The sequence below is a fragment of the Benincasa hispida genome, chromosome 7, assembly GCF_009727055.1.
Source record: "Benincasa hispida cultivar B227 chromosome 7, ASM972705v1, whole genome shotgun sequence".
Taxonomy (NCBI): Eukaryota; Viridiplantae; Streptophyta; class Magnoliopsida; order Cucurbitales; family Cucurbitaceae; genus Benincasa; species Benincasa hispida.
Window position 1 is genome coordinate 25,375,838 of NC_052355.1, and position 23,869 is coordinate 25,399,706.

The 23,869-nt window shown below is 30.0% G+C and overlaps 1 protein-coding gene across 2 annotated transcripts; it reads left to right on the plus strand.

The window, feature by feature from the left end:
* Positions 1 to 945: 945 nt before the first annotated feature.
* Positions 946 to 9,106, plus strand: LOC120081519 (cucumisin-like). 2 transcript variants are annotated; one of them, XM_039036475.1, is made up of 10 exons: positions 946 to 1,158; positions 1,276 to 1,346; positions 1,734 to 1,828; positions 2,748 to 2,991; positions 3,665 to 4,178; positions 5,127 to 5,221; positions 5,507 to 5,731; positions 7,373 to 7,484; positions 7,581 to 7,785; positions 8,512 to 9,106. In XM_039036475.1, exons 1-10 carry the CDS (start codon positions 1,048 to 1,050, stop codon positions 9,030 to 9,032), a joined length of 2,193 nt encoding a protein of 730 aa, XP_038892403.1. In that variant the 5' UTR covers positions 946 to 1,047; the 3' UTR covers positions 9,033 to 9,106. The 2 variants fall into 2 exon arrangements, with proteins under 2 accessions (XP_038892403.1, XP_038892404.1); XM_039036476.1 differs by lacking the exon at positions 1,276 to 1,346 and having other exon boundaries at positions 1,012 to 1,158.
* Positions 9,107 to 23,869: the final 14,763 nt, after the last annotated feature.

Below are 23,869 nucleotides of genomic sequence, written 5' to 3' on the forward strand. Positions count from 1 at the left end.
TTTGGTTAGGAAATTAGAAAATTTTCTCCTTAATAATTTGGTCCAATTTCAAAAGTCTTTCCTCCTTCACTCTTTCCAATTCTCTGGACAACATCATTGATAAAATTATTCAACTTAATCATTCATCTAACAAGAAGGTCCTCTGGAGTAATTTGGTGGGTGGCACTTTATGGAAATATTTGGCTAATCATCCTTAGTCCTACTGCAGAAATAAACATAAAAATAATAGAGAAGTTAAAATAAAATAATAAAACTAGGAACACAGGAATTAATGTGAAAAAAATTCAAATCAACTGAAAAAAACCATGAGCAAGAAAATAATTCTCTCTCTAATGTCAATTACAAGAGATTTCTCTCAAAGCTTTTATAATACTTACACCCTTTTCTTACTCTCCAACTAGAGAATACATAAAGAGACTTTAATTAGGTTAGCACAATCAAACTTAACATGTTTCTAATCGGGATAATTTGAAATCAAAGGCATAAACTCCTTCTATGCTTTTGTACTTGGAGCTCATGACTTTCTTGAATTTTTTTGTATGTAGGATACAATTCTAATAATTTGCCACAACACAACAGATATTTTATTCATGGCAACTTCCTGGTGTGCTTACCTCTTTTTTTTTTTAATTATGATATCTCTTCGTTGGAGGGTTTTTTTTTAGTGTCTTCTTTGATGTCTTGTTTCCATTGAATTGGCATTAGGCTCTTCCCTATATCTCCTTTGTAATTATTCATATTCATTGAATGTATCGTTTTTGTATTCGGGATACAGGTGCACCCATTGACCCTGCCCTCCTCTAGTAAAAAAAAAAAAATCTCACTTGTGCCAATAAAAGGAGAAAAAATGTGACTGACAATTTTGTATATCACTAAATGTAGAGAGAGAAACTATAAAACGACCTAAAATTTATATCCAATAATTATTAAGAGGCTTGCAAATTCATCTAACAGTTTCTCTGGCCTTATTTCTATAAAAAGGCCTTATTTCTTCATTTATTCTTCACTTTTTTAAATCACCTTCTAAGATATCATAGATTTTCCCTGATGACAAGAAGCACTGCTATGTATTTTTGTTTGATCTTCAAGCTTTTCTTTCTCAGCCTTTTCTTTAGTACATTGCTCGCTTCTAGCTTGGATTCCGACGATGACAAAAAGGTATAAAACATTAAAAGTTGGACAACTATACTTATAATATATCTATATATATGTATCATATTATGGGGTTTATTTTACATATTTTTCTTTTCTTGTTATTTTAAAAAAACCTTGCAGATTTATATAGTATACATGGGGAGGAAGATAAAGGACGACCCTGATTCCGCTCATTTACATCACAGTTCATTGTATATATATTTCGCTCATTTACATCACACCTAAACATTCAACCTATTCTATTTATTTCAGATTTATTTAAGCTTAATTGTCTTCCTCAACCTCTTCTTCATTTTTTTTAATGTGTATTTATATAGAGAGAGAAAACTATGCTGATTTTTATCGCAAGAGTTACAATTTTATAATACATTTGTTTACAACCGACATTGTAACTGCGGTTTAGATAGCAGTTTAAAACTGACATCTTATATGAATTTTAGGTTAATCCATGAAAGATTCCATAAAATGAGGCATTTTTTTAAACTGACATCATATACTAAATCTGTCATCGTTTATAAAATGTCAACTGACATCTAAAGCCTAATTGTTGCAATCATCTTGTATGTTGTGTACTTTAGCCCTTTTGCTCCAGAATCTGTGGTCTATATGTACAAGAGAAGTTTCAATGGATTCGCAGTGAAACTCACTAAAGAAGAAGCTGAAAAGATTGCCAGTACGTATACTTATTATTTAACATAAGGTTCTGTTTGATAATCATTTCGTTTTTTGGTTCTTAATTTTTGAAAATTAAGTCTATTTTATTATACTAAAAAAAATTAAGTATATTTTCTCTAAATTTCTTACAATTAATTGCATCTTTCTAAAGTAAAAAAAGGTTAAATCTTAATCAAATTCCTAAAAAAAAAAAAAAAAAAAAGTTCTTAAAAACTACTTTTTTATGCCCCATTTGGTGATCATTTTGTTTTTTTTTTTTTTTCTGTTTTTGAAAATTATGCATATTTTCTCCCTATTTCTTACAATGATTTGCATCTTTCTTTAGTATAATGGTTAAATTCTTGACAAAATTCCAAAAATAAAAACAAATTCTTAAAAGCTATTTTTTCAATCTTTAAATTATAGCTAGGTTAACCATTGGTAGAAAGTAGATAAGAAATGAAGAAATTTGGAGGTGGAAGTAGTGTCCATGGAATTAATTTAAAAAATAAAAAACCAAACTGTTACCAAACAGGACCTTAGTTTTCAAATTTTGGCTAGTTCTTTTAAATATTTGTAAAAAGTAGATAATAAATCAAGAAATTTAGATGTAGAATAAGTGCATACATGTTTAATTTTAAGAAAACTGAAAAACAAAAAACCAAATGGTTATCCAATCGGAGTCTTATTATTTCATAATTTAGGGTGTGTTTTGTTAACTTAGCGTTTAATTTTGAAGATAAGTCATTTTGAAAAAAATTGAAGTGTTTGACAACCACTCAAAATAGTTTTTCAAACACTTTTAAAGTGCATTTTAAACGATTTTTATCAAATGAATTTAAATAAAAATTACTTTAAGAAAAAAAAATCTCTAGTCAATCCAATGAGGACCTTAGTTATTTTAGGGATTAAGACATAATTTGAAAGATATTTTTCAGGTATGGAGGGTGTGGTATCTGTGTTCCCAAATAAAATAAACAAACTTCATACGACAAGATCATGGGATTTTATGAATTTTCCAAAAAATGTTCCTCGGGTAAAACAAGTGGAAAGTAACATAGTTGTTGGAGTTTTTGACACTGGAATCTGGCCTGAGTCTCCCAGTTTCAATGATAAAGGTTTTGGTCCTCCACCATCTAAATGGAAGGGCACATGCCTAGTATTCAACTTCACTTGCAACAGGTAAAATAAACTTATATCAAAACCTTTATTTATTTATAAGGATGTGTCAACTTAGTTGAGATATTATAGTGTCTCTATCGATCCCTCTTTGTCTAAAAGTTTTTTCTTTTGATAATATGTGGGGTGTGGAAATCAAATCTCTAACTTTGAGATTGATAATAAAAATACAATACTAGTTATAACTCATTTTGATGTGAAATTTTGGTAGGAGTCGAATATTTAAATGTTAAGCTGTGTAACTACTCTTATGGATTATAAATATATCTAGCAAACACATTTTGAACAATGCTTAGTGGGACTTGGTTTCTAATTCCACCACTAGACACATTATAAAATATTGAAAACATGAAATACAATTTTATTTCTTAGTCTATGCATTGTTTTAGAATTTCAAATTTTAAGACTACTAATCAAAAGTACCCTTGAAATTTTTTTAATGTCTAGACTGCACCTAATCTTATGCTCTTCACTCTTTTACACACAAAAATATAAAAAAATATATTTTTGGTTGTACAAAGATGAGTACAACTCAGTAACAACTAAGTATTATTCATGTTTTTATGTAGTTTTTTTGAAAAGATATGTAAGACAAACTTGCTCCCTCTTTCGTTTTTTTCCCCACCGATAAACAAATTACTAATTAAAGATGCAAATCATTGATGAGTTTTATTAGAAAAATTATTGGAGCACGAGCATACCACATTGGTCGTCCCCTTCCCCGTGGTGAGGTGGAAAGTCCAAGAGATACAAATGGCCATGGAACGCACACTGCGTCGACAGCGGCTGGCGGTCTAGTGAGCAAGGCAAGTTTGTACGGTCTCGGACTCGGTACGGCAAGAGGAGGTGTTCCCTCAGCGCGCATCGCTGCATACAAGATATGTTGGAGTGATAGTTGCTCGGATCTGGACATTCTTGCAGCATTTGACGATGCCATTGCTGATGGTGTCGATATTATATCTTTATCAGTGGGTGGGAATGAATCACGACAATATTTTCGAGATCCCATTGCCATTGGATCTTTCCACGCAATGCAAAAAGGAATATTGACATCCAATTCTGCCGGAAATGACGGTCCCAGATACTTCACCACCACAAGTTTGTCTCCCTGGCTTCTTTCTGTTGCTGCAAGCACCACCGACAGAAAGTTTGTCACAAAAGTGCAAATTGGCAACAAAAATAGCTTTCAGGTCATATTATTAATTTTCTCCGAACATTTTTCCATAGTCATAAATGCTAAGGTTAACTATTATTTTTTTTTTTTTGACAATTTTCAAAATTTGTTATTAACTAAATACTATGACATCTAGGCATCACTTAGTAACATTTTGTTTTTAGTTTTTGTTTTTTAAAATTAAGTATATAAATATTACTTTCACCTCTAACTTTCTTATTTGTTATCCATTGTCCACTGATGGTTTAAAAAACCATGTCAAATTTTGAGAATTAAAAAAGTTATTTTTTATTTCTTGAATTTGGTTAAGAATTCAATTATTGTACTTAAAGATGCAAATCATTGTAAAAAATGTGAATGAAATATGCTTAATTTTCAAAAACAAAAACGAAAAACCATATAGTTACTAAACGGGGCCTAAATTGACAAAATGGTGTTTCAAACAAAACGTATTTAGAAAAAGAAAAAATACTTTTAGTTAGAATAATATAGTGTATAAAAATTATACACATATAAAGTTAAGTCCAATGATATGATCATTGGATCGGTCCAGATCGATCCAACGATGGTCCAAACAGATTGGCCGATGGACTAGTGTTAAGTATTACCGCTTGCCACCTGAATGACCCAGCAGAGGTTAAACCCGTGGCAACAATGAATGTTTTTGAAAATTTCATACCCTACCAAACTTTGATTTTTGGTCGACTTTGTCTGCTAGAATTAGGTTACCCAAGGCTTTAGGTCATGAGCCTACTGATGAGGCTGATTTGCATAATCCAAACCTCTTTTCTAATCATTATTATTTTTTATATATAAGAATAAACTCATTTGTAATTGTAATACTTTATCTACTGTTTGAGAGTTTCTTATAATCTCTTCCTTGTATGTTTATCATTTACTATTAATGTAGTATGGTTCCAGAAAGATAAATATAGGGCCATAATATTTTCGTGGAAGTTTACAGGGAGTTTCGATTAACACATTTGATACGAAGGGTCAGTATCCCCTTGTTGCTGGACGTGATATACCCAATAAAGGTTTCCATAACTCGACCTCGAGGTAATTTAATTTGCATTTAAAAACTATATATATGTATATATCATTTGTGTTTGCTTTCTCACCATTTCGTAACAAAATATTTCATCTTTCCTCAATAACATTTCAATTTATGGCTATTTTTCTAAAAGGAGATGACTAAATCTTAAAAAGAGTTGTTTTCAAATAGAATAAAATAAACCAAATTTTTACAAACATGACAAAGTATTTATAAATGATAGATACTAATAGACATCTACCAGTATCTATCAGTAATAGATGATAGTAATTTATTCGTGTCTAGAACAGATACTGCTTTAACAACTCGGTGGATCCCAAGTTGGTGAAGGGAAAAATCGTCTTTTGTGAAACGAATGTTGATAGTAGTGAGTTCATTAGCTTAGGTGGCGCAATGGGTGTCCTCGGGAAAGGAGATAAAAATACGATGGATTGTGAATTCTCCTATCCCTTGCCTTCTTCAACTCTCGACGTAGACGATGCCACTATCATATCTCATTACATTGATAATACTCGGTATGTTCCCCAACAAAAATACCCTTCCAATGTTGGTTAGTTTCATTGGGTTGTTTCATATCTGATATACTGCTAATATACTTAAAATATTATGATTATAAAATGAAATTCTCATGCTTATTTCATAATAAGTTATTGATTGATGTTAGCTATACTGCTAATAAAATTAGAATGTTGATTGGTATTATTGATATACTCACATTTAGTTTTAAATAGTTATTGATTGATGTATGATACACTTATCTCTTATATATGATATACCATTAATCCACTTAGAATATCAAACTTATAAAATGAAACGTGCATGCTTTACTTCAAAACATGTTATTAGTTGAATGTTGATTGATATTAGATATATTGTTAATACACTTGAAATGCTTAATGGTGGTAGATATATTGTTGATACATGCATATCTTACTTCAAATATTTAGTGATGATGTTTGATATACTTATTTCTTATATTTGAATATATTGTTGATACACTTGGAATATTTAGTATTTAATATTATTGCTTATTCATATCTAATAGTATGTTGATGAATTAGATATTTAATATGCTTGTAGATTGATATCTGATACACTAATGGTTATACTCGAAAATTTATAGGTTTGTTGATTGATTTCGGATAGACTAATGATTATACTCGAATATTTGGTATGTTTGTCAATTGATGTCTAGTAGATTATTGATGTACTCTACAATTTTGATTTACTATAATATACTAAAAATCCAATAGTATTACTATTGATGAACTTCTAATATACCTACGAGTACAATTTTATAATTCACATTAGCATTGTCCATCATCCCATTGATCACTACAAGAAAACAACAATTAGAAGCTTAATCATAACTACAAAATAAAGAAAAAATATGAAAACTAAATAAGTGATAACTCACATTTGTTGCGAACAAAAAACAAGAGTTATAATAATAAATGAAAAAAACACACAACTAATATAAAATAATCTTGATATATCTAACTACAATTATAAATATGCCAATTTATTTTTCTACCCAATACAATTTGCAAACCCAACTACAATTATAAATATGCTCATTTATTTTTCTACCTTATACAATTTTCCTTGAATATATATGATAGAGAAATCCTCATTGAAAAAAAATGGAGAGACCAATATACATAGGTTACTCCTCTCATTTTCGGTTAGTTTTAAAGTGAAACCTCATATTTTCTTTAATATGATATATAGATATCAATCAAGAAACGAAAGGTGAACTCAAAGTGTTCAAATGTAGATATAATTATATTAACAAATTAAAAATTAGCTTAAAGTTTTTGGGTCAATTGACAATTTAATATGGTATCAAAGTAAGAGGTCCTATGTTTAAACTTGTATATCACTTCCTCTTCAATTAATATTGATTGATTTTTCTTTCGGACAGAATATGTATTTGGATTCATGGGCTCTAATTTAATAATAGATAATATTAGAATTCATCTCAAAACTATTTTCTTTTCCAGTGCCATCCTAAACAACGATAAAATGATTTTGAGATGGAATCGATTTTTATCTCGTAGCACATATATTGAATTATTTATCAATATTAACGGGGTTTGATTTCTTTTTTTTTTTTTTTTTTTTTTTTTTTTTTTTAATCAAATATCGATGAATAGCTTTCCTACTGCAACCATTTTCAAGAGTACTGCAACGCATAATGCGCCTTCTCCTGTTGTAGTTTCTTTCTCATCAAGGGGACCTAATGCTGCAACCAAAGACCTTATAAAGGTTAAATTTATATAAACTTTGTGTTTCTATATTCTTAAGGTGTGGGTATAAGATGATTACTAAACAAGTTTCATGAACTTAATTGAACAAATGCAGCCTGATTTGAGTGCTCCTGGAGTTGAAATTCTAGCAGCATGGCCTCCAGTTGCCCCTGTTGGTGGAATTCTTAGAGATACACTTTATAATATAATCTCAGGGACCTCAATGTCTTGCCCACATGTCACTGGAATTGCAGCGTATGTTAAAACATTCAATCCTACATGGTCTCCTGCTGCAATCAAGTCAGCACTCATGACGACTGGTAATTATTACATTCATTTATATGACTCAATTAACATAGGAGGGGAGAGATGGCTTGGACTCATCATCTTTCTAATTTGGAGATTCACCATTCTACGATTTGATCTTGATTTCTTTCCTTTACCAAATGTTGGTTTTAACTTCATAAGTTTTGATATTATATTAAATAAAGTGGTGTGAGTTCTTATCAAGATGAAGAGACCTCACCATCTTTACAAGATAAATGGGTGTTACATCTCTGTTACCTATTAGTTTTGAAATGGAACGTCCTGTTTAACTTCAATATGCTATCATAGTTGTAAAAACAAAAAGATTTGACTCAAGATTTTGGAGAGAGCATGATGAGAATAGTTATTTAATTATATAAAGCCCGTTTGATAACCATTTGATTTTTTATTTTTGTTTTTCAAAATTAAGTCTATTTCATCCACAATTCATATAATAATTTGCATCTTTACTAAGTACAATGGTTGAATTTTTAGCTAAATTTCGAAGACAAAAATAACTTTTTGATGTTACTTTTTTTAAGTTATCAAAATTTGTCTTAGTTTTTTAAACCCGTGGAAAGTAGATGAGGAAGAAATTTAGAGAAGAAGTAGTGTTCATAAGTTTAATTTCCAAAAAATAAAATAAAATGATTATCGAATGGGACCACATAAATTCATATTTTAAACGTTCCTGCAAAATTTACGCAACTTCTTGACCCTTCTCCATTCACTTTGTACAGCTTCGCCCATGAATTCTCAGTTCAATCCACAGGCAGAGTTTGCATATGGCTCAGGCCATGTGAACCCACTAAAGGCATTAACACCTGGGTTGGTGTATGATGCAAATGAAACCGACTACGTCAAATTCTTGTGTGGTCAAGGTTACACCACCGACTTGGTTCGAATTATCACTAATGACAATAGTGTTTGTATTTCTACAAATACTGGTAGAGTATGGGATTTAAACTATCCTTCTTTTGGACTTTCTGTATCTCATTCGAAAACCTTCAATCAATACTTCACCAGAACTCTCACGAGCGTCGCGTCTGGAGCATCAACATATAAAGCTATGATTTCTGCCCCGAAAGGCCTTGCCATCACAGTGAAACCTAAGGTTCTATCATTCAATGGCACTGGAGATATGAAATCATTTAAATTGACAGTTCGAGGAACAATGAGAGAGTCCATAGTTTCTGCTTCTTTGATATGGAGCGATAGTGTACACACTGTGAGAAGCCCCATAACAATCACTTCTCTCTAGTTTAATTTATCCTTGAAATTAAAAATAAAAAAAAAAGGTTTAAAATAAAGAAAGGAAAGTATTCCCTTTGCTTCCTTCACTATTTCATTTTTGCTTGTCCATTGTCATCTAGTCAAAGTCGTGGCATCTCTTGAAATATGTTTATGTGTACTATCACTAATATTGATAAATAATAGTATTCTCTTTGCTTGTGATATTGATTGTTTAAGTCTTGTTGGATATATATTTTTTAATTTTAGTTTTTATTTTTTTAAAAAAATTATAAAAGGAAAAATATTATAAATAAAAAAATTGCTAAAAATATGTATAAATAATAATAAAATATCACCGTCTATCAATGATAGTTCGGGATAAACTACTATCTATATCTATATCTGACTACTATCTATATCTGACTACTATCTATATTTATCATGATATAGAAAAACAGAGATAATAAACTATCGTGGTCTATCCAAATAGATAATGAATATTTTCTATATTTGTAAATATTTTTTTTTTTATTTTCTTACAATCCGTTCCATACTAAGTTTACTATGATTTTGTTTGCTTTTTTTTTTTTAATGTACTGTTTATAAATATATTCAAAATCTAAACTAACTTTAAAATGGTAGCTTTAAAAAACTTTTTCTTTTTTAAATTTAATTACATACAACCGCATGTTTTATACACCATGAAAATTTTGATTTTTTTTTTCAAAAAAAAAAACTTGATTATCTAATATAAAGATTTTAAAATCATCACAAACTGTTGGGCTAGAACTTACGTCATTTATAAACCCCAAACCCAATAAAAAAAATACTTATAAATCATCAAACCACTATTTATACTACTAGGTCACACAAGTGACAAGCACGGGGTCGAACCATAGAGAAGCCAAGAATTAAATCTCTTCTAAGCTAAATTTGACTGTGAAAAGCAGTAAAAATGGATAAAATGAAAATATGCAAGAAATTAAAATGCGATGGATAAATGTAAATAGGGATTGGTTTATCTAGTTCTCAAATCAAGATAGACATTCAATGTAATTTTTATCATCGTCTTCTGCAAATTAACAATGCAATCAAATTATGCATGTACAACTACTCCTTGATTCGATCGAACAAGCCTCCACAATGGCGGACATCTAGCAAGGATTTCACTGAGAAAGCATCCTAATTATTAATTAAGGTCAGAAAGGTCATACCTTAACTAATCTACATGCTTCTAAATTGGATTCGATAGAGGTCATATAGAACTAAAAACACATGCATTACGATTTAGGATTCAATTGTGTTGATTAATTGTCCAGAAAGTCATATTTAATTAACCAATTTTATCTTTAAACCTAGCAATTCATGCATTCTTGGAATAGCCATCAAATATAGAATTAACTAATACTACTGTGGATTTTAGCTAGACTTTCAGGTAAGAATGTGAAATAACTAAAAATCAATTAGCCATGCACAATTATGCGTGAAAAGCCAACCTTACAATCAAGTGTATAGAAATTAAAGAGGATTAAAAAAAAACATAATTTAAAAATGCAAAACACCAATTAAACCAGAAGACGCGAGAAATAAGCAAAGAATTCTTAATCCAAGAACTAGATGGAATTTACCTAAACAATTCATAGACAAATTCAACGATGATCCAATTCAAGCATACAATCCAAAATAAAATGAATAAAACTTACATAATGATGCTAAAAAGATAGGGAGGAAGAAGAAAACAAGGTCTTTCCTCAACCTCCATAAAATCTAACATGATTTGACCTAAAAACAAAGCTGAAAGGTATATATAGGAGGTAGTTGGAGCGTTACATCGCTGCCCTGTATATTCAGCTATTGCATTTCAACATTGGGATAGCATCAGGCTTAGACATAATGAGCGTTGCGACGCTCATGCCAGGGGAAGTTTGATTATTTTCACTCCTTTGAAGCTCGGATGCTCAAATTACCCCTAAATTGCTTCAAATTAACTTCGTTTGGCTCCAAACGCTCGGTTCTACCTTTTGTTTACTTGATACCTACAAAAGAGGATATTAACAAAAATCTATTAACGAGTTTGAGTTAAACTAGGAATTATAGCTTTTTTTTTTTTTTTTTAGAGCTATCACAAACCATGTTTTTTTTTTCTTTTCTATTACAATTTCTGGGTTATTATGTGATGATTTTTTTAAACTTTCTAAATATATAAAAATAGAATTAGATTGAATAAAAATGACATCTCTTACGTGACACTCAAACTTCCTCTGTCCTTAGATAGTACATAATATCTACTATCTTTTCTATTAGGTGTTGTTGGATGAAAAACTTGGAATTTAAATGGAATTTAAAGAAATTGAAAAACCAAAGAGATGAATTACTTTTTTAAAAAATAAATAACAGTAGGAAAAAAAAGAAGAGGAGAAATAAAAAGGAAAAAGAAATGTGTGGCTTTTAAGTAGCCACACCAGATATCCTTCAAACCGCACAATTTGATATTTAAGTATTATGTAATAGAGTTCGTAGACCCCTTTAAATTTGGTTAAAGAGTTTTAAATTAACTCCGAAGTGGTTTGGTTTAAGTTTTATAGATATCCAAAAATTAAGAATGTTGGATCTATTTGGTTGTGTATGAAAATGTTATCATAATTTTTATAAAAACAAATTATATTTTTATGTAATTTATAAAATTAATCATGATTACATAATTTGAACGAATGATGTGATGAATTTATATAATTATGATTAATTAATTAATAAACCAATCAAAATTAATTTGAGAGAATAAATATAACCCTTTGTGATTAAAAATTAATAAATTATAATTAATCAACAATAATCTAATTACAATTATTTAAAAATAATCTCATAAAATATTAACCATAATGATAATTAATTAGCTTCATATATACTTTATAATTAATTGTTCTCATGCTTCAATTTTTTACGGTTTTATTAAATAAAAGAGAGTCTCTCTCTATATATATAACTAATTTATTGAACCCAAATAATATATAAATTCTTTTCTTAAAAAAAAAATTATATTTCAAACATAATTAATTAATTTATAAAATTGGACTAGTTAAATTCAAAAATTATAATTTAAATTTAATATAGTTTTCTATATTAGAAATTTTATTTTCATATAATAATTAATTTAAATTAATTATTTTTTAAACAAGATTAAATTAATTAATTTCGATAAGATATAAAATAAAAAGAATAATTTCATGTATTAAAAGAGAAGAGAGAATGTGCATCAAGAAAACCCACACTTTTGGATGAGCATCATTCATGAATATAGATGATACATGAAAATAGCTTATTTTCCATATCTAAATCTTCAAAATTTGTACCAACAAAGAGTATGTATCTCTTATTCATTCCTACGTTTAGTCCCATTCCATTTTCCTCAATCCAAATGCTTCCTTTGTGTATATGGTTGCAGATTGATCGAGAATGTTTTTAGAACTGTGTTAAGCATTGAAAGTTCTAGATAATGCGAAAGTACACTGAATTTACTTTCATCCAATGATTCAACTTTATAAGCTTTTTGTTTCAAGAAAAAGCTTGGAAAAATGGAAGTTGGTGGTAGTTGTCTACGTTTCTAGCAATCTTGGCTAAATAGTTCTTATGGGTTACTTAATAGATTTCAAGAAGATTTATGGGCTTTTAGGTATACTCATTTTTGAACTTTTGCTCAATAAAATGAAAAAAAGAAAAGGAAAAACCCGAACGCTTAATATGAAAAGAAGGAGCAAAGAAGGAAGTTTATTAGGAAGGGAAATTGGAGCATATGACATAATTTAAAGTTTCATTCTGAAAAATGGCAAAACCGCTCAAGAATAAGAATTATGGCAACTCACATGACATGCACTACTGGGATTGGTGTCCTTATTCTCCCGGAGTCTCGTAGTTTGTAAACATTGTACACATTGTTATGAATAAAATAAGAGTTATTTTATTTTGCATTTTCTTATATCCAATAAATAAATATCTTTGGTTATTGTATGTAAACCTAAGCATGTATATGAGATATACAAGTGGATCATTCCTTAAGTAATAACCTAAAAAGGTCTGTAGTATAAAGATAAAGGAAGGATACCTTATATGAGATATACAGATGGTCTGATCCTAACCATTCATGTGGAGACATACAAGTGGGGGTGCCCTATACAAAGAGTTTGTATAAGACCAGACCACGAGATGAATAGTCTCTTTATATAATGTCGTTGATACTTGAGATTTACATCTCATCTAAGCGAGCATAGGTGACATGACCTTAATCCTAAGTGTTTTGGGAACTCTTGCCATTGAGAATGGTTCTTTGATTAGTGTGGGTGAGACTGGCTAGATTGCTAACTCAACAAGCCTACCTTTTTGGGGATTTGTCTAATTGGGGAGCTAGAAACTCAGTTACACAAGATGGAATTCACTCATTCCCCGAAATAGAGGTTAGTAGATAGATTGCTCCCTTAAAGGCTGATTTCAAGTCTTGTACATTGTGGTCACGACCTCTCTTTGGAAGAGAGGACTCAGTCATAGTAGGACCATGACTTATGTTCATTAGAGGAATCAATAGTACTTAAGGAGTTAGATGTAACTACAAAGGCATAATGGTAAATTAGCCCAGCTGTACTTACGAGCGATCTGTGAAAGGTTATCGCATTGTTGATTGGTTGATATGGACACATAAATATATCTGTAGTGAAGAAAGTGCAGTAGTTGATCTTTAGTGGAGTGTCCGGCAGTTAACGGATTGTGGATTTCGTGACTAAAGAGTTTAGTCAGTTATTCACTTATCATTGGAGCTTTAAGTTATAGGTCCATAAGGTCCCCTTGGTAGTTCGATGTTCAAGTTGAGAATCAGTTATTGGAGTTAGTTTGAAGTGTTCAAATTAACATGAAGAAATTCATTTATATATGATATAATTGGTGTGATGTATGAGATACATTAAGTACCATAAAATAGAAAAAGAACTATGGTTTGTATGTTTCATGAAATGAAATATTAAAACTATAGGTTATAAATATAATATGGTAAGTTGGTTGTCATATTTATTTATAATAATATTAATTATTTAATAATTATCTCTTCTTCTCAAATAACCAATTGAGTAGGAGGTTATTGGTGGTTTTCTGATAACCGTGAGATAGAAGGAAAAATATTTTTCTAATTTTGTAGAGTTGCTACTTTCGGAAAGAACTCACAATAAAGCTATCAAGTAAAAGTCTTTCACTAAGTGATAGCTCATAGAGAGACTAAACGATCATGGAACATTGACTATACGATATGTGTTCAGTTGGTCATAGGTAAACGATTGTGTGGCTTTGTCTATACGATAGGCTGTCATCTTCTACACGATCAAGCATATTATCTATACAATGGACAACATCCTATCTCCCACTTGCTTGATCGTCTACATGATTGTTGTCCCCCAGTCTCTTCCTCAAGCCAAGTTTATACAGAGCCCACAACTTATGGATTCTCATATTGAGAATACCAAGGTAACCATTGTAGTGGTATCTTCACTCAACTCGATTGATTTCGAGGATCTGGAGGCCATTCGTTGGGTTCATGATCATTGATTTATTGTGTTCGTGCTGGTGTTCGTGTTGCACTAGTCATTGCATTCGAGGGCTGTGTTGTTGTGGACACTAGTATACTGATCGAGGGAGTTTTAATAATGGTTCTTCAAAAGTACGCATACTCTATTCCTTGATTATCTTGTTAGCATGCTGTAATTTATAGTTGTTGCATGACCTGTGAATTTCCGTTTTAAGAAAACAGGGTCAAGGTATATATACAGGGTAATTGTTGATATTCGTCAAAGACAACTGCCCTCATAATTTTGTAATTAACTTAGTCTCTATATTTTATTATTATTTCAGATTATGTTTAACCACTTTTTGAATTTATCTCATCTTAATTAAATATCCAGATTTTTCTACCAAATTTATATTTGAAATATCCATATATTGGTTTATTCTTATTCAATTTTTGTTAGATATGTGTATTGTTTTTCATAATTTTATACATACATTCTTAATAAATTAGCTATATATTTCTTACGTTCTTAATAAATTAGTTGTATATATTATTTTTTCTATTATTTTAACGATTTGGGAAAAAGAAATATCACTTCCTAAGAAAATGGTCATGCATTGATTACACAAGAATCAGTTGGATTGTTACTCCGTACATTGTCATAACTATAGTTACTCACACAAAGTGTTCATCGATTTATGTTTTCTTGTGGTTTCTTTAACAAGCTACTATTTTTCTATGGCTTTACAATGGATTAGACTCTACTTTACTGGTCGAAGGGATGAGAATTCTCACTACCATGATTTTGAAATTTTGAGGTTCACTTTGCATCAAATTCATCGTTCCAACAATTTGTGGAATATATCCACGGTAAACTTTTTCTCTCCAGTGAGCTAACTATATCTCGTTTGACAATGTACTAGATTGGTTTCGCCAATTCGAATCTTGTTAGCATTGTCGAAGATAAAGATATTTTTTATTGATGTTATTTCCCCCAAATTGATTTATATGTAGAGGTTGATCATGTCTCACTACCATGATTTTCGAAATTTTGAGGCACACTTTGCATCAAATTCATCATTCCAACAATTTGTGGAATATATCCACGATAAACTTTTTCCCTCCGGTGAGCTAACTATATCTCATTTGACAGTGTACTAGATTGGTTCTGCCAATTCGAATCTTGTTAGCATTGTCGAAGATAAAGATATTTTTTTGTTGATGTTAGTGTTATCAAATTTCCCCCAAATTGATTTATCTGTAGAGGTTGATCATGTCTCACTATCATGATTTTCGAAATTGAGGCGCACTTTGCATAAAATTCATCGTTCAAAGAATTTGTGGAATATATCCACGATAAACTTTTTTCCTCCGGTGAGCTAACTATATCTCGTTTGACAATGTACTAGATTGGTTCTGCCAATTCAAATATTGTTAGCATTGTCGAAGATAAAGATATTTTTTGGTTGACAATAGCGTTATCAAATGTCTCATTTACTCCTCCCCTCCCCCCAAACATTTGAAATACATTGTATTTGAATAATGAATTAATAAACATTGATCATTCTTCCCAACCTCTTGCAGGTAATACTGAAATCGTTGATTTTCAAGGTTTCGATTCCTTTCAATCTGGTATTCCCATTAGAGTAGGTTTACTTTTTGCTAGCAAGTTAGTATTGAAGAAAGCAGTTTGTTTGTTTGCTCTAAAAAACAGTTTTGAACTTACTACTACTAGGTCAAACAAAACTTCATTTGAAATTCGTTGCAAGGATATGTCTTGTGGGTGGTATCTACGTGCATCAGTATATAGAGGGGGTGGTGTGTGGATGGTTCAGAAATACATCGATATTCATCATTGCTCTATTGACATTGTTAAAGATGGTCATCAGCAAGGAACATCTTACATTGTTGCTGAGTGTACAAAGTCATTTTTTAAAGTGAATGACAAATTCCTATGGCAATCTTGTGATGTTGTAAGCTATATGAGAAGACAAGTTATGATAAAGCTTAGAGAAGTTGTGAGATTGTCCTCAATTCCCTTATAGGCACTCTTGAGTTCTCATATGTCGTTTTGTCACCATTTTCAGCTACGTTGATTTAAAACAATCCTGGTATTTTTCTTGTCTATATTTAGCTTAAGTAATTATATACAGTCTATTTTGTCTTGTATAATCAATCTAAATATTTATTCGTCACAGGAACATATATAACATAAGAATCTGATGATGAATGTAGGTTTAAGTATTACTTTATGGCCATTTTTCATAGATGCATGAAAATTCTGTTTTCCTATTATGTCAGTTGATGGTGCTGGTCTAAAGAACAAATTTCTGGGAACATTATTGTTTGCTTGCACACTTGATGGCAATTCACAGATTGTATCTTTTGCATTTGCCATTGTCAATTATAAGAATGATGCATCATGGTATTGGTTTTTTTCTTAATCTTAAAGCTGTTTTTTTAGGATTCTAACGACCATGTTATTTGTGTCGGATGGTCATAAAAGTATAGCCAAGGGTGTTAGTTCTTTCTATGATACACAGGTTGTGTGCATTTCATTTGTATAAGAACCTTGTTAAGAACCATAAGTCATGTCCAATGGAAGACACTTTCCATATGTGTGCAAGAGCATATAAAAGTAATGAATTTGAGTATTACATGAGGCAGTTGGATGAGGTTGCTCTGTCCATTAGGTTTAAATTAGAGGATGTTGGCAAATCCAAATGGGCTCAGGCATTTTATAGGAGGAAAAGATATTCCTTAATGACAATTAATATATCTGAATGCATGAATGCAACTTTAAATGAAGCAAGCGAATTACCCATTATTGGTCTCCTTGAATTTATCTGTAGTTTGGTTCAAAAATGGTTTTACAAACGTCGTAGTCATTGGAGTTTCAAGCATTCTGAATTGTCATTGTATGTAGAGAACATTATTCGGTCAGCCTTAAGTGACAGTAGGTCAATGGATGTAAGTTTTCTTTTTATTTATACATTATTTGTATTCGATTGAGTCTATTATTAATATAAATATTGTAAGTTTATCGTTCATTTTCTTTTTCCTTTTGTATTTATACCCCATTAACCAGTATGAATTTGAAGTGCATGATCACTCTGACTAATTTGTTATTAACATTATGAATCGTACTTACTCATGTCGGCATTGGTACCTAGACATGATCTCGTGCTCTCATACATGCATTGCATTGTCTTGTAGGAACCTTCAACTATAGTCATACGCACATGATTTCTATAGTTTTTCCAATCTACTTTTGTTTTATACAAAAAGGAAATGCAACCTATTGGCAATGTTCACTACAATTCATGGAATTGGCAATGATCCAGTTCTTCCTTCTAATGTCAAACGAACAGCTGGGAGGCCTAAGAAAAAAAGAATTGCATCTTGTTTAGAAAACAAGCTACAGTTTGTTGTAGTCGGTGTGGTAAAGCGGGTCATAATTGTAGGTCTTGCAAAGATCCCATATGTCATTGAATGCACTTATAGTGTTATATTTTTTTAGTATTGTTTTTCTTTACTTTGAAGTTTGTTTCCCTCTTTAAACAGTTCTTTAATTTTCAAACTTAACTGCGTTTATGAAAGGAATTGTTATTTTCATTGATATTGTGGTTTGTTATCTTACTTTTCTGTTGGTAGTTTAGTCATTTGTAATACTTAAACCTAATTTATGTTGGTAGTTCAATCATTTGTATTATTCAGAATGGGCAAAATTGAGCTGAACGTTTTAGAATTATAGTGTCTTTGTGAAATAAATCCAAAATATTCAAATTATATACAAAAATAGTAATGATATGACAATGATTGTACATGGAAGTGGAAGTTAAATATTACTAATTCATGTTGGTTGTTCAGTCATTTGTATTATTCATAATGGGAAATTGAGCTAAACGTTTTAGAATTACTGTGTGTTTTTTAAATCAATCCAAAATATTCAAATTGTATACAAAAACAGTAATGATATAACAATTATTGTACATGGAATTAAAAGTTAAATATTACTAATTTATGTTGATTGTTCAGTCATTTGATTTTTCATAATGGAAAATCAAGCTAAACATTTTAGAATTACAGTGTGTTTGTGAGATCAATCCAAAACATTTAAATTGTATACCAAAACAATAATGATATAACAAGTCCAAATCACTCGTTACATTCATTGTTCATTTATGTTATTGAGGATTGGAAATTGAGCTGCAAGCTTTATAATTACAGTGTGTTTGTTGTTATTAAACTTTATGTATGTCCAATGTGAAAAGTTCAATTCACCTAAAATTACAAATAATTTATTTAACGGTGCTCTCAGTACTGCAACATTGTGCCAGTTTTATAAATATATTTTTTGTCGAATTATCGAAACAAGGGAGACGGGGGAGATCCGATTCTAGCCGACTTCTACACTATTTTTCTCCATTTTTCTTCTATTATTTGTTTGAGGATGTATCTGTACAATTCCTTGGCATTTACCATGAATATTATGAGCTAAGGTAATCATTTCTAGCTTGGATTTAGGATTATTATACCTATTTCAATATATTTTTGAGATTTCAAACTAGTTTATTGTAATTGTCGAATTCAATTTAACTCTCGATTGATTATGATTATATTATTGGATTTTTGGGAATTTATGATTATCACTTTTGCTTGACATTTAATACATGACATATAATCTTGTGTTGATAGTCTAGAAGCAATAGGTTAGGTTAGCTTGCGAATCAATTTGGATGAGTATTGTTCTAACCAACTTAGAATTGATTCCATGAATATTTAATTAAGAGTGTTCCTGTTAGATGTTCAATCTAACTTTGTCCTAGATCTTAATGCAATTAGGCCAACTTAAATTTGTATGTTGTTCATCGATTTAAATTGGGCTAATTAGTTGGTTAGGTCGAATTAACTTGTCGTTCCAATTAATTCAATTAGATATAAACAATTACTTGATTCTAGCAATGAGAATTCTATGATCGAATACATTGACTAGGAGAATTTCGAAACAACTCAAACTAGGCCTTCTCAAATTGAATTTCAACACTTTATTTTATTTTATACAATTAAATTTATTTGCAACAAAACAATTTCACAAAACTCCCTCTTTGGTTACCCTTGGACTAAAAGCTATTTAATTGAGAAATTCGAGGATTTCGTGTGTTTGATCTGTGCTACCACTATTACATTAATTTTGAGTTGATATGATTAGATTATTTGTTTCGATCTAGACGATAAAATCTACTCCAACCAATTATTGAGATTTATGTAGGATTGGAAAATGGCCATTGGACGAGGGATCGTAGGAGTAAAAGATGGAGATTAAATAGCAACATAAGGAAAGGATATTATAAAAATGATAATAATAATAGTAGATTAAAAAAAGATCCGTTGGCACCTTTTTTTTAATTTTATTTTGAATTGATTTTTAAAATTTCATCCTTTTAAATTATTTTAATTAAAAAAAAAGAGTATTTGGATAATGCCATGTGTCATGATTTGAATACTTTAATGAGTTGATTTAGCATCACGTCTTTATTATCTCTTCAGCTCATATTGTCATGAGATTGGTCTATGTGTACCATGTCATCACCACATAAGATTCTTCTTTCAAATCTTCTTTCTGCCACAATTTGTTCATTTAATGTCTAATTTAAGCGATTCAAAATGTGTTTGAAACGTTTGTCTAAGCTCTATGCTATGAACACTCAAAACACTAAAATCATCAATAAATGAAGACGTGTTATCATCCAAATATATAGTAAGATTGAAGTTCATAAACAAAACGAGACTTGATTTCTAGATGTATGATGAAAAATGCAAATACTCAGCAGCTAATGTTGATCGAAACTCAAGAGCTACCTAGACGAGAGATTAAAATAAAAGAATTAATGAGCAGAAAAGCCCATTGAGTCAACAGTTTAATACATAACTTCTTTTTAAGAAAAAAACTTCCGTCATCCTAAATGAAATTTCAAAATCCAATACCGTAAATTTCAAATTAACTATTCACCAATCGTTCATACATTTATTGTTGGGTTAACCACTCTTCACTAGATCCAAATACTCAAATATCAACACTGAAAAAGATGAAGAAAAGGTTAAGAAATATTCTGCTAAATCCTCGATGATCGATACTCGACGATCGATGTCTTCCTACTCGATGCTCGATGAGAATTCCCTTCATCGACTCCCGAGTTCTCTGTTAAATCCTCGATGAAACACGATGACAATTAAACTAATACTCGATCTTACTCGATGATTCTTGAACAATACTCGGTGCCACTCAAAGGTGAAAACGATCAACTCGACAGCAACGATCGATGCACGATTGAACTCGATACTCTGTTATTCGATGCGATTTGAATAGTGAGTGTATAGTACGCGATTTGAGTAGTGAGTGTATAGCACGTGATTTGCAGAAAGAAGACAGTCATATGAATAGGAAAGATAAAGGCAAGAAGATGAAGCACAGAGTTTACGTGTTTCGACAAGATTGCTACGTCCACAAGAAGATCCAAGTTCTTTACTAATGAAGATTGAGTACAGTTTTTGTTGTTTATAGAAAATTAGGAAAAATGATGATAACTCTCTATTTTTGTTTTAAATTAATGCCAAATTTAAGCATTATCCTTTCGTAAAAAGTCCAATCTTTCATCTATTTATTAGCATTATTGTACGATCTTCATCATTTTCCTCCAAATTCAATTTTGTTTCTCTCATCCCATAATTCAGTTTGTTTCACTTTCCTCAATTCATTCATTTTCTACCTGGAACTTTTTTTAGTACTACAAAACTATCATACTTTATTAGAAAAATGTTTGATCAATAATCAACTTGTCCTTTTATGAAAAATTGCTAAATTATACAAAATACCTTTAAACTTTATACTTTACCTCAAAATATATCCTTGAATTTTTAAAAGTTTTAAAATATCCTTAAACTTCCAATATGAGTTCAAAAATACCCATACCTTTAATTTTGGATGGAAACCGTTAATATTTTATGTCAGAAATACCCTCGAACTTTCAAAAGTTTCAAAATACTCTTGAACTTTAAAAAATTCAAAAGTACCCTTATTGTTATCTAAACAAATATTATTAACACTATCTTACTTCTCTATTTTCCATCTTTTTTCACCCCTCCTTTCTTTAGTTACGGTACGTGAACTATAATAAGAAGAAAGAGAATAAAGGAAGCACCTAAGAATTTTAAAACTTAAATGTCTTAACAAAGTTTTATGTTAGTAGTTTGTTGATAGCTAAATACGTTTTTTTTATTTGATTATTTTTCATTTTGACATGTTTTAAGGGGAGATTTCAATTTTGAAAATTTGTGAGATGTTATGAAAATGTTGGTTTTTATTTTGGTTGTTGAGAAAATTGGTGTAAGCTAACAATTGAAAATTAAGAGAAAATGAAAGTCTCTATATGAAAAAAATGAGGATATTTATATAATTTTTCTAAAATTTGATTCTTTTTTAACATAAGAAAACTTCAAGCAAATTGATCACCATATTAACGGTGAAACTATTTTAATTTTATTTTAATTCTAAAATTATTTTTGCAATGAGATATATTAAAGGTTTATATTCATATACTACCAATGAATTTAATTTTTTAACTTTTTAAGTTAGGTTTCTTTTTTAAAACTTTTAAAAGTCAAGGGGTATTTTTTAAATAAAACTTTAACGGTTTCGATCTAAAACTAATGAAAGGGATATTTTTTAACTCTTTTTTAAAAACTTAATGATATTTTTAAAATTTTTGAAAGTTTAAAAATATTTTTTACTTAGAATATTTAGGGATATTTTTTATAATCTAACCTAGAATAATGAAGAAACAACAACGTGCAGTGTTTTTCCCTTTAAAAAAAACAGCATTACTCGAAGGAAAAAGGAAGATGTCTGAAATTGCAAGTGATCAATCAATGATTTTAAGATTTTTTGTTTTAGAAAGATAATAATTTAAGATTAACAACTACATGTTAATAAAAATATTATCATTATATAATTACTAGCAAAATATTATTATAAGTTATATTTACTAATTTTATGTTTGAAAAACCAATAATCATGTGGAACACACGTCGAAAACCAAGAAAAGTTAAATAATGCAATAAAGCAAAACAAAACAAATATCATGTGCAAGATTCGTGCCTTGTCACATCATATAACAATTATGTGGAGGTAAGAATTTCATCCTATGACCTCAAAAAGTAAATGGTTTCTCATTCAACTATGTAAGTATTGACACAAAATATATTTTAAATAGTTTATCATAATGAATATAAATAATAGACTGTGATATTTTATTATTATTTGTAAATATTTTCAGCAGATTTATCATTTAAAATAATTTCCTCAAACAATAAGTGTAATACTTCTATGGCTAAATATATATATCTTTTGCCTCTACGATTGAATTTATAATTTTTTTTTTCAATTGAGTGTTTATTGTTTAAAAATAGTTTCAATTTCTTTTAACAATTTTCAATTAAAGGAAAATGTTAAAATTCAACCAGAATAAACTTATGTGACAATGACATGAGTTTTGAATATGGAGAAAGAATTAAGTTGAGTAAGAGAAAAAAAATCACATCTACAACAATAATAGAGATTTGGGTGATAAAATTAGATATTTTACTCCTATTTCAAAAGTGTTTCCTCCTTTACTCTTTCCAATTCTCTGGACAACATCATTGATAAATTTATTCAACTTAATCATTCCTCTAACATGAAGGTCCTCTGGAGTAATTTGGCGGATGCCAGTTTATGGAATATTTGGCTAATTATCTTTAGAAGGATATTGTTAGGAAAAGCTTCTCACCGCTACCGCTGGAATAAGCAGAAAAATAATAGAGAAGTTAAAACAAAACAATAAAACTAGAAATATAAGAATTAACATGAAAAAACTCCAAACCAATTGGAAAAAAAACCACGAGCAGGAAAATAATTCTCTCTCCGATCTCAATTACAAGAGCTTTCTCTCATAACTTTTATAATACTTACACTATTTTCCTACACTCACACTAGAGAATATATAAAGAGACTTTAACTAAGTTAGTACAACCAAACTTAAAGTGTGTCTAATCGGAACAATTTGAAACCAAAGGTATAGCCTCCTATTGTGTTTTTGTTCTTGGAGCTCATGACTTTCTTGAATTTTTTTTATGTGGGAAACAATACTAATATTTTGCCACAACACAACATATATTTTATTCACGACAACTTCATGGTATGCTAAATCACCCCCTTTTTGTAATTATGGTATCTCTTTATATTTCATTAAACGAGAAGGCTTTTCTCTAGTATCTCCTTTGAT